The sequence below is a fragment of the Brachionichthys hirsutus genome, chromosome 6 (assembly GCF_040956055.1).
Source record: "Brachionichthys hirsutus isolate HB-005 chromosome 6, CSIRO-AGI_Bhir_v1, whole genome shotgun sequence".
Classification (NCBI taxonomy): domain Eukaryota; kingdom Metazoa; phylum Chordata; class Actinopteri; order Lophiiformes; family Brachionichthyidae; genus Brachionichthys; species Brachionichthys hirsutus.
In genome coordinates, this window is record NC_090902.1 from 8268621 (window position 1) to 8281277 (window position 12657).

Sequence of the window (12657 nt, forward strand, 5' to 3'; positions counted from 1 at the left end):
GAGAATAGGGTAATTAGCATAGATTTCACCTGCACTCTGTGAAAACAGCCCCATGTATATCAATAAGCCTAACCTAAACATCACATCTCTGACAGGAGAAGAACTAAATCAATGTTTTTGATGTTGCGCTTAATGATTAAAATTGCTGGAAGTCTCTGTTTTCAGCAGGAAGGATCGATGTGTATCATAAAATCTAAAATTAAATAGAAGTTCAGATCAAGTGTAATATCTTCAAGAGCATGTCGGATGTAGATAAGAATCCCCCATCTTCTTGGTTTATAGGCATGGGAGTCATGCGCTACTGTTATCAGTAATATGGGGTTCAGTTGGAGAACAGCAGAGTTGCCACAAGATGTGCAGATTTTTCTCAAATTAAAGGTATAAATCAACAAATAATTGGAATGATGTTGGAATAAAAAAAATGATGGAATATGTTATGTTCATGTACGGGCATCGTAAATGATGATGGTGAGAATGGAAATATGTTGATCAATAAATAATGGAAACAAATGCATGTATATATATATTTGTTTTTTTATTTATATTTCATTTCTTTGAGGATATCTTGTACACCAAATATCCCGTTGGCAGTTAAGCGCATTCAATGTGTTTAGAAGCCAGAAACAGTCACTTGTTTTAACAAACACAAATACAAAATTAAGATAACCACAAAATAATGAACTGCATGTATATAACATACAAAAAAAATAAAAAAATCCCATGCCTACTCAGTAGGTAACTTCAACATTCCAGCTCTTGAAGATGAGGATATTTACACTTAAGTTTTACAAAAATATACTTTATAGTTTTTCTTCTTTTTTTTTTGCTTACATTCTAATGAAATGAAGCGGTGCCCTCATAGCTCATCCCTGTTTCCTCTCTGAGTATGACTTACATTCTGTAACAAAAATATTCCCTCCACCCTTAAGGCGAGATGCAGCGCATCCTCTCTCACGCGCAGCCGACTCACAACATCAGCAAGGCTTCACAAAAGGCACCAAATAACGGGAGTATGTGTCTTGTTTAGTTTGTTTTTTAAGATATTTTTGTTTCTCTCTCTTTTTCCATATAACTGAGCAATATGTCACATGTAAGAAAGAGAGAAAGAGATAGTACCAGTGGATGATATTTACAAACAGAAACTAACATCACTCTTACTCATGCTTGAATACTTAAGTGCTTCTTTTTTTTTCAAACAATGTCAAAACATATCACAGCATCATCACTACGTAATAGAGAAAGTATGTAAAAAATAAAATAAAAATATGGCCCTGCTCACTTCAAATAAAATACAATGCAAATATGCAAATAATTTTTCACATCGATGGTACCAAGGAATGATAGAAATTAAACATGGCACATGTACAATATACATATACGGGTAGCTTATGTATATCATTCAATGTCTTTTGTACTAAGTGCCTGCAAAGGTAGATGCCTCAGCACCATGACTGCTGGCAAACCGTGTGTCTCTGGGTTTTTCATGTAACTAATGGTAGAGAATGCCAGTGCTGGGTTTATGTTCTCTATTTGTTCAGTCCCTTTTGCATTTGAAGCGCTGCATTTGTTTTACAGAGAGAGAGAAAATAAAAATCCCTTTTCATCTTCCGTCTTTGCCCAGTCCTTGACATGTGTCTTTTTCTCTCTTTCAGGTAAATCTCAAGATTCACCCAACGCTGCGCGGTGAGCAGACAGAAAAGTGCTTTTTTTTTGGGAGAGTAAAACAAAGTCTTTTGATGCTGATTTCGTTCCCCCTCAAAGTACTATAAGGAAGGAGAGGTGCTCTTCCTTAGCAGATCTCGATTGTCCTTGGGGAGAGGGTGGTTTGCATGTCTGATAGCGGGGTGGTGATAGGTGAGCTGTAGATGTTGGAGGCGATTGAGGAGGGGAAGGAGGAGGCGACCTGCGACTGAAAGCTGTTGGACATGGACATGGATGGGTAGGTGGTGGCGATCGAAGGAGATGGATAGGAAGTGTGGATGGGAGAGGAGTAGCAGGAAGTGACTGGAGAGGGGTAGGAAGACACTGGAGAAGGGTAGGAGGTGATGGGTGAGGGGTAGCTGGAGACAGGAGAGGCGGCTGGTACTGGAGCCGAGACCGCCACTGCTCCTGGCTTCTCTGCTTTCTTATCCTTCTGCCGTAGGTGGATCTTTGTATGCCTCTTCCTCTCATCGCTACGGGCAAACTTTCGGCCGCAGATCTCGCAGGCGAAGGGCTTCTCACCGGTGTGAGTACGGATGTGTGTTGTCAGGTGGTCGCTGCGGCTGAAGTTGCGCATGCATATGCGGCACTGGAAGGGTTTCTGACCTGTGTGGATGCGAATGTGACGCGTCAGCTCATCAGAGCGTGAGAAGCGACGATCACAAGTCTCCACGGGACAAGCATAGGGCCTCTCATGGGGAGGTGTCTTGCTCGGCCGGGTAGGGTACTTGCGCATGCGGCTGGGTTTAATCAGCTGGGACTGATAGACACTTTTTAAGTCCTGGGACCCAGTCTGTGTGGCAAAGGCCTTAATGGTGGACAGAGGAGTGAGGGACGGCTGATTTGACTGACTCTGGAATGGCTTTTGGTCAGGGGGCGCCAGGCTGATCTCTCCTTGCTGCTGAGGGAAGAGGTAGTCAGGAATCATGGGCACAGGGAAGCTAGTGCTGCAGGTCTTGCCATTTGGGTAGGCTGGTGGTGGGTACTGCACTGCTCCGGCTGCACTGGCAAAAGCTTGACCCTGGTCTGGGAAGATGTCGGAATTGGGACTGGAGTAGGTCGGGGCGGCTGAGTAGATGGGGTTGGGTTCGTTGTGGTGAATGGAGGAGCTGAGGCTGGAGCCCTGAGACAAGGAGGAAGTCGAAGAGGAGGAGGTTGAGGTGGATGAAGAGGTGGACGAGGTGGTCTGTGAAACCATCGAGGAAGTGGTGGAGCAGGGGGCAATATTGCCCATCAGACCAGTGAACAGGCCCAAGATGGGTTCTGCCCAGAGACTGTTGCTGCAGGTGGTGGCGGGCTCCAGGGTGAATCGTCCTGTGTACGAGATGGGGGGCAGCCTCTGGGTGGGGTAGGACTGCTCTGGCTTCTCACAGTTGAAGGGGATATCAGGCAATGTATCTGCAGAGAGCACAGAGGAGAGGGAGACATTAATCAATCTGTCAATACCTGAAGAGATGGCGAGGGGAAATCCTGACATAGCAGTGGGCAGCGTGTCACCCCACTTTGCTGTGACAAATCAGTCTAGTGCCCACTCCCACTAGAACCCCCCCATCCAAAAAATTACGTTTGCCCCTAAACTCAATCTATTCTTCATCTCAACATAAGTTGCTGTGCAAATTTTCTCTATTTTTTCTCTGCTCTGACATTGTCGATCTCTCTTTCATTCTTCCTTTCCTCCTGTGTTACACACACACACACACACGCACACACACACACACACACACACACAGCCCGAGGCAATTGATTACAGAAACTGCAGTTCAGCTGGTTTTAGGAATGCAATTTGAATTGAGCTACAGGAGTGTCTCTAGGCTTACAATGACGTAGCAGTGTTTCAGTCCTGAGAGACAAACAGCGATTCAAGATGATCAATTCATTTACATTTACATTTATCTCTTTTTAAATTCCTTTCATTTTTTTTTTCATTATTAGACTTTTGATGTGTCCGTGTTTTGTGCCCAACCATTTTACTTCATTTAGTTGCAAACAGCAAGTCCACTTTCAGCATAAAAGTTTTTACCTCAGTCCATGATAAAACTATTTGCCTGACTTTAAATCATCTGTAGCTTTATCAACAATCATTATTATTTGTGTATTGCTACACAAAACATGAATCATGAACACAGTAAAGCAGCTGTGTTTTAACTATTTTTATTTCATTTAGTTTGGTATAACTCAGCAAATGAAATCACGTTTTGTTTAAGCTTTTTATGCGGCATAAAAAAAATAAGCGGCAAGAGAAATATATATATCCTGTTCTTACCTCCAGCAAGGTGATCGTACTGCTCCCCTGGTTCCCCGGATCCGAAGCCTGCGCCTTCGGGTGCCGAAGCAGTGAGGAAGGGGGTCCCCGTAGAAGTCAGCATCATCACCTCCTCCAGCTTAGGGTAGTTATCCATTGGGGAGTGAGGGAAGCTCAGGGGCTCTGAGATCTGCAGGGCAGGGAGGATCATCTCGGTCTTGGCTGCAGCCATCCTCTGCTGGTGCTGGAGCTGCAGGGCTGAGGCTGCGCTGGTGGCTGGCAGGGAATGCAGGGGAGGCTGGATGCGCGCTAACTGAGCAGTGCCTCGCAGGTGGAGGGGAATCACTTCGCCCAGCTCAGGGAGCGCTGCAACACTTCTGCTGATGCTGAGGAAGATGCGATTTCAGCTCCGTGGCTCTTGATCTCCAGGTTTTTTTTTGTCTCTCAGCACTCAGTAAAGATCCACTTTTCTTTTCCGCAAAAATCAGCTCTGTCCTGCATACACATTCCCTATGATTCATCAGATGAATTAACAAAATAATTTTGCTTTTTTTTTTAAAACAAAAAAAGATCTACGTATTAAATAACTTATCCAATCAGGATTTGACCTTCTTGGACAGATGTTGTATTAATTGACTTTTTTTTTTACTTTTGTTGTAACATTTCTCTCTAAGGGAGTTCTATGTGTGTCTCTCTATCGCTATCTCTGCGCTGTCAGCTGCTCTTGTGGACTCTCAGGGCTCTTTCTGAGCTGAGAGGGTTCCCAGCCCGTTTTATAGCCTCCTGCCGTGACGTAGATGTCCATATTTGGAGCGGAGGAAGCCCATATTTAGGCACTGCAGTGGAGGACGCATGACGCCGGCCTGGGGGGGAAAGCAAGGAGGAGAGACTTTATATTAAGCTCTTGCAGTAAATTGTGAAGACAACGGCGCGTCCTCCGTCCAGAATGTCGCGTCTTCATCGCAGGACAGCTCTGAGAGGCAGCAGCGCCATTCTTACCCTCTCCCAGGCGCCCCATAGGTTTCATTTGGATCCCCCCCCCCCCCCCCCCCCCATCTGTGCAGCAGGCTGCGCCGCTGCCGGAAAGCCGCGCTCCGCCGTGCCTTATAAGGTCGTGACTACATAAGGACCTATTCCGGTGGGTTTCCATTTCCCTGTCCTTATTTGGAACTTCCTGAGGCAGCGCCGATCGCGGCTTGGCAGTGAATGAGAGGTTGGGCTGCAAATCATGTCCTGCGCTCACAAAAGTAATGTCAGCAGCAGAAGGTTTCTGTTTGGAACATCTTTGTTGCAAACCGCTTTTACATGCATGTTTCTGTTAGAACACGAAACCGGTTTGAGCCGCAACGGCTGAATAATATGTTTTATTATTATAATAATATGTCCAGTTTTTAGCCCGTCATTTCCATGCGGTGATAAATAGCCCTCATTATGGATCGCTGTAATGTAGCTCTATGGCATAAAGGTTTATTGAATAAGAATAATCATCAGACATAAACTGATTTTGGCTTTTATTATAAATTACAATGTTTCTTCATCCATAAATTAAAAGACTGCGCAAACTTCTGCCAACAAACTGTGCCGACCCCCAAACTTATCCTAAATTAACTTTCCGTCTCTCCCGGCTGTGCTATTGATCAACGAGAACAGATAACCGCCGATGCTGACGACGTGCGGGGCGATCCGTCTAATTGAGGGGTGTCCCCGGATCAATATTCTGGGAGTCTCTCTGCCACTCAGGGCCCTAATGGGCCGCATCAACAACGCTGCGCATGCAGCTGCCAGGGCGGCTGCGGGGGGTGCCGGTGTCCGTCCCAGCTGCTCAAGGCTTCGGCTGGCGCGCCAGCACTCCTCTGGTGCGGACGGGAAATCAATGCGTTTCCCTCGCTGCTCACTGGATCTATATGCAAGCATGCATCATCATTGGGAAACATTGGGCAGGAGAGAGAGAGAGAGAGAGAGCATGGGTGTGATCTCAACAAAGTCGATGATAGATAGATAGATAGATAGATAGATAGATGTGCACACAGTTGTTGTTTTTTTAATGGAATATTTATTGAATATCTCTCAGGCGTTTCCCACTCTGCCTCTGGCAAATCTCTCTGTTTACCCCCATTAGACTGATGGCAAAATGTTGTGATATATTATGGATGAGCTGGAGAAGAGACTCCTTCACAAACTCCAAATAAGCCTAAAATAGCGAGTGCAGTCAGAGAACGTTGTGTGTTCATATAATTAGATGGTATAAATAATCAAATCCAGTCATTTTAAAGGTGTGTGTGGCTCTGCATAGCAAGTATTGCATCTTGCAAGATAAATTGCCCTCTTGCCACACCCTGACTTTACATTTAGTTTAGTTTTTTAGTGACGAAGACTTCGTCTCCAGGGGAAGGCAATAGATGTGCACAATGTGGTTGATGGTTGATCGTCCACCGTGTGTTCCCACACACAGATCAGACAGAGAAGTCCTTGCTTGTAACGCCAATGATCTGCCAGCCGCCAAAATAGAATGGCGCTCTCTCAGTATCTGTACAGCCACCACACCTCTGTTCACACAAACACACCCTGCATGAGCATGGGTTGATATTAACATCTGCCAGGGAGGTCATCACATGTATTTAGAATTCCTTTACAAATGACTTCTTTAACATTCCGTGACAGAGAAACTTAGATTTCTGCTGGATAATCCCTACAATGTTTGGGGGGGGGGGGGGGGGGGTACACAATGACATCCCTATGTATGATCCGAAAAAAGAACTGGGTCCAAGTAATATTCCTGATGTTGTAATCCAAAAATTAAAAAATGTTTCTACTTTAGGGATGCAGACTTAAATTGTAGATGAAACTGGATGTTAGAATTGCTCGCTATAAGTTATCAGGCTCCAGACTTCCATGTAGAATAGACAAGGAAGTAAGAGTGAGGGCCAAAAAAAAAGAAAGAGGAAGTAGAAGAGCAAAGAGAAGACTACAAATACAAAATTAATAAAAAAGAAGAGAGAGAGATAAATATTTTGTAGTTAGTGAGGAGTTGGAGGCAGGATGAAACAATAGAAATGGAGAAGGTGCATGGGAAGGAAGGGTGAGGGAAAAATAAAAAAAATATAGCGACCGACAGAGAATCCTCACACCCACATACCGTACCTGGGAGCAAATACCAAGCTTTGGGTTGGCATTTGTCAGCAGGTGATGCCAGACTCTCAGTCAGACAGAGAAAGGCTCCGCTCCGCCCACCTACTGGGCCTTCCATGTCATTCTGTGGTGCATTCCCTGGCCAGAAGCCTTGTGTGCTGCCGTTATGGACGGGCCAAGATCAGAAGCTGGACTGTGCCAGTTATCAAAGCCTGCATGTTATGTAATGTGGCAAAGGCAACAGGGAAAGAGAAATGTAATAAAAAAAAAGAGAGAGGACCAGGCTGCTTTGGAAGACAGTGTGCAGCTTTATTTTTGCTATGTGGAATGGTGATAAGAGTCCTGGACTTCAAACTGATAAAAATGAAAACGTGTACGAGACATTGTACAATGGGAGGGTTGATAATTAAATGAGAGCGTGGAGGGAGGTCGTCCCAGGCAGAGAAACAGGCTTAATATTAGCCCACAGTCACAGAGCAACGAGAGGAGACGAGAACATGATATGAGGATATGTGATAAATGTCATTTTTCTCACGGCTTTTAAAGATATGCCAGTAGAAAGCGTGCGAGCTGACCTTTTACACGGGCAGTGAGATGCGCCTGGGAAAAGTCGAACTGACGTGAGAGGGATAAAAAACTGCCAGAAACCTCAGAAAAACCAGCAGCGCAAAAGGGGTTAGGGGAAATCGCCGGACTAATTGACATGCATGAAAAGCCAAAATGGATCTAATGGGATTTTGAAACCCACGGTCGATGAAGACGTCCACGTCAGTCCGTTTAAGCACTTCCAGTCACCACAACCCTGAACTCATTTTTAAAAAAAAATCTGACACACCCCTTTACAATATAATGAAGATTGGCACACACCACCTGCTGCAGCGCTGAAGATGCCAGACATTTTTTTTTTTTGATGTGATCGCCGGTCTTGTGTCGGGAGTGTGTGATGATGCTGTACATGTAAGGAGCACTAATTCCCCTTTACAGCGGGAGCTGACCGACTAAGGTTTAGACCCCGCGAAGACTTTTGTAAAACAATCTGGTCACATTTCACAGTCACTGCAGGCGTCCCTCTATGGGGGGGGGGGGGGGGGGTTACTGGTGTCAGTATATCACACAGAAACAGGGACCCAGCATTGAATAGCTGCACTATCTGCGTATCTGCTCGTTGTCTACCAAAGGTGGGAGGTAACAGAGACACAACCCCCCCCCCCCCCCCCCCCCCCGAGGATGTGTGACTCACTGAGCCCCCAGCCGCACTATTTGATGCTTGTAACAAAAGAGCTGACCCCTGACATTTCGGCTGCCAATGACTCACCGGGAGTGGGTAGAAAGACGGGGCTTCCCCCCGCCATGCTGTGGTCACAGCACAGCAACAGGTAACATTTAAATTCAACAGCTTGTTTGTGATGTTGAGGCTTTATCTTAACCGATCAGAATCAATGACCACGAGGCCGCTTTTCTGTTCAATGTGTCGGCACGTGGCAGCTTACCTCATGTTTCCAGCTTGACATAAAAATCCATAATGATGATTTATGTGGCAGAACATTGTTTTTTCTCTCTCTTCTCCCTTCAACTAGCTCACAGCCCTTGCATCTACCAAAATCACCATCTGAAGCAGAACATGTTTTTCAAAGCTTAATGAAAGTTTAAAGTTCAAACATCATTCCGTAATTTTGCCTCACGTCTCAAGTAATGCAGTTATTTTGTTACTTGTAATGATACTTTTACTGAAGTAAATAATCCAAGTACTTCTTCCAGCACTGCTGTGGGATTTCAAAAGAAAAAAAACCCAGTTTCTTTATCAGGTCTATCGGGAATGACGGCACAGACTAAATCTAGCCGCTCGTCGTGCGGCTGATGTCTTCATATGGACATAGAGGCAGAAAGATGTGGCCTCAGTGTCCAGACTGAGCAGCAACTGGTTTGTTGTCTTTAGCCAGCCAGTTTGGGTGTGACTCGTGCACTCGTGCTTGGGGCAGACAGAAAACGTCACAACTCGCAGACCCGTTTTTTATTTGACTCCTGTCTTCACATTTTTTGTCAACATTTGACACTCCTCTGCCAGCCCACATCTGTGTATGTGGACGAGCAGCTGTTTGCAGTGCTGGATTATTATTGCATAGGCCATGCCATCAGCCTTGCTCATTCCCTGAAGCTTGATGTTTATGGAGAGATTGGTTAGAAGGTCGATATTTGAGTTGTATGTTGAACCTTCTGCTATAAAGACAAAGACTGACCTGCTGAACATTTGGTGAAATAAAGCTGAAGCCAAAACCGTATTAAAAGAGGCAAGATGCACAAACACGCATCTTCAAGTTGTCTCTCAGAGTTCATTTGACTTTCGAATCAGATCAGAAGCTGCAGAGACAAATAGTCTTCTTGAATCCAATGGCCAAAGCTGACCCCAATAACTTGCTCTGAAGTGGAAATGACAGTAGGAGAGGCCCGTCTGCTCAGGTGAGTTATTTGTTTTGTAGTGTCAGAGCTGAAATAAGGTGAAGGGGAAGAGAGGGTGAAAGGCAGAGAGATAAATGGGTGAGGGGGACACAGAGGCATAGAATGTCAGAAAGCAAGAGTGAAAGAGAAAGTGACTGTCGCCGGGTTGTTGACAGGTGGGGCCTCAGGGCTGGCACGACGGGTTGAGTCAGGTAAGCCTGCTTTCCGTCGCCTTCCATCCCTCCCCTTCACCCCAGCTGGAGACTGCCTATGTAGGATAGCCTACAGGGCTGTGGAGACAGGTTTGCATCATAAAAAGCCCGCAACCCTTTACAATCATAGGATAATTATTTAATTCCAAGTGCCATTTGCCACCAGGCATCATGGCTGACGAGGCGCAGCATGGCAAACAGGGGAAAAAGGAAGACGTATGAATAAATGAATAACCGTCAAAAGCACTTGAATTATCGGGCAACGATTTGGGGGGGAAATGTCACTTTTGGTCACTCGGACCGTAGACTTAGCCTCAGAAATTGTGAACTTGAACTTATGCAGCGCCCAGACAATAAAGCATCTCAAGTGACAACTTAAGAAAAGTAAACTGCTGCGCTATAACGATTTAAATTCTGATGATCTATTTCTAATCGCCAGGGTCAGAGCTGTGTCTTTTTCCTCTCTCTTCATGCGAGGACTGGGAAATGTCTGCGCGTGCAGGTTAATGGTGCAACTGGATTAGTCTAGACCCATACATAATGCAGGCATTTACCATGGGAGAAACGTGACTGGTGTTTACATTAAAGGAGGGTGAGAGTTCAGCTGAGCAGAGGGAGCATATTTCTGCCTACGCTGGCAGCAGACACAGTAATGAATTTCTATAAAGCGCACTGCAAATAAAAATAAAGACACACAAAGGAGCATGCATGTTGATGGTTGTCGGATGATGCTGACAAGGAGAAATGGACAGCGTTGAGACTTGCAGTTAGTTATTGTACGGTTTCTAAAAGACATCCGAGCCCCCCCGTCCCGTCTACTCTTTTCTTCCTTTCAGCTGCCACAGACGAGATTATGAAACAATAACTTCAAATAAATCCAGGATTTAAACACATGTATGTGGAGAAGTGATTAAATAAGGAGCAAACCGCTTCCATAGCCACTTTCTCTCCCACATTTGAACAAGAATGCGAATACACAGGTTGCAATGATGATGGAAACCTTCCATTATTTTTGACTGTCTAGCTATTCAAACCCTTGCATGTGGCATTTTGAACCTAATCACCTACTTACACACACACACACAGTCATTTCCAAGGACCAACGTAATAACATGTACCCACAAGTGTGGCAACGGCACACACCCCAACATAGCTTGATGCTCTCTGGGCCAAAATATACCACACAATTAAAATAAATCTCTGACGGAGGCCACATGATGCAGCCAGCTACTCCATGGCAACGCGGGAAAAGATGTGTACGTAATATAATCTTTGGATGCTCCTTGCTGGAAACATATTTGGGCTCTGTTTAATAATTTAGCTAGGAACACGATTTCTCTCTGCATTGACTTAAAGGGAGCGAAGGAAAAATAACGTGACTCGTAAAGTCATGAACTTCCATTTTTACTCGCAGCGGGGTTGTGACAGTGTGTGTTCTCATTACGAGCGCACAGACAGCCCTCCCTGGTTCTCACTCTGCCCCCCCCCATCTATCTATGCATTACCAGACAGCTTTAGCAGTTCAAAACCTCGCACTGCGGCATTGTCACACACCACACCGGTTGCCATGGAGAAATAGTCCTCCGTGTCTCCAAGGTACCCGAGTCTATTGTCTTTGGCTTCTTTATTTAGATGAAAACATGATTTGTTGGAAGGAATCTTCTTGGGTTTTTTCGCCGCTTCTCTTTGCTGCCTTCTCCTTTTTCTTCCGCTTCCACCTCACAGGCATCAATGCAGCGTCGCATGAAGTGCATTGTTTCAGTATTCTCCCTTCTAGGAGTTTGACTATGCACATGTGTGCATCAAGCTTCCGTGATGTTTTGTAGCAATTAATTTCAGTGTGTCTGCATGTCAGGGCCCCCAGGAGGGGAGGGGGCTGTATGAAAGTTTCCCCCATTGCCACAGCTCTCACCAGTGGCTTATAATTGCCTTCTATTACCAGCACTGGGTGTCACAGCCTGTCTTTCACCGGCAGGATTCTCAACTAAGGACAGATGATGAGGAAAAGGAGTTGGAGTTTTCTCATTGCTGCTCTTTGGGCAGAACAGACAATACAGGATATTATACCGTATGGAGAGAATCGTCCTCCAGCTATGGGTTTTGTGTTTTGTGATGCAAAGATTTCACCTTCAATGATTTGTGCATGTGTTGTTTGGAAAATAATTTGGAGAAAACTGTATACGAGTGGTGGACTACAAAAAAAAAGCTACCAGTTTAAAGCCAAACCGTACACACATACAAAAAAAAAACCAGGGAAACTATTCAATGGCTTTAATGTGGCTTTAAGAAACAGCTGCAGAGGTTCTGACCCTTGACCGCATTTATTTGCATGTTTCCATCTCCGTTTTACGGCTGTCTGCAAACTGTCACTCCTGCTGTCACTGGCAAAGGCGAACCAAAACCAAACAGGAAGTGACATCACATCCTCCCTGATATCATCTGCTGCTCCGTGATATCATCGGGCTTAGACTCAAAGAAGTGACCGGGTGAAAAGAAAAAAGGCAGCGGGACTGCTGCGCGGAAAGAGGAAGCCGTCTGTGTTCCATTCTCATTCAGAGGCTGCGGCTCAGACGTCCCAGACTGCTGTGGTCTTGTTTAAGGCCAGCCAGACAAATAAACTGATCCAATTTAAGTCACTTATCTACTTTATCAAAGGGGCTACAAACATGCAGCCTCCCGCTTTGCCCTCAGTTGACCATCTTGAATCACCACATATAAAATGTTGTTTATTTTTACATTTATAATATAGGCACAAATATTTTGGGGCGAAACATCTAGGCTTTGCTGCTCCTGTACCTGCCAACGGTTTTTAGTTGTGTTTCAAGCTTCACAGAATTTGTAAAGGAATTAGATGTATGATCAGAAACATGATTCATTTCAATCTTTACACAGGCTGCTATTCTACCTGCATTGCCCTGTCCTGTCTGTAAACATGAA

General features: G+C 45.0%; 1 protein-coding gene across 1 annotated transcript; it reads right to left on the reverse strand.

The window, feature by feature from the left end:
- Positions 1-1789: 1789 nt before the first annotated feature.
- Positions 1790-4175, reverse strand: egr1 (early growth response 1). Its single transcript, XM_068740463.1, has 2 exons — positions 3965-4175; positions 1790-3099 (listed from the first exon to the last, which is right to left on the reverse strand). Exons 1-2 carry the CDS (start codon positions 4173-4175, stop codon positions 1790-1792), a joined length of 1521 nt encoding a protein of 506 aa, XP_068596564.1.
- Positions 4176-12657: the final 8482 nt, after the last annotated feature.

What these genes read in the sequence shown, in the direction of transcription:
- egr1 (XM_068740463.1), bottom strand. Translation starts at nt 4,175, where the DNA reads ATGGCTGCAGCCAAGACCGAGATGATCCTCCCTGCCCTGCAGATCTCA. An exon ending in GTACGATCACCTTGCTGGAG is followed by an intron (nt 3,100 to 3,964) that starts GTAAGAACAGGA and finishes TGCTCTCTGCAG; the next exon opens with ATACATTGCCTGATATCCCC.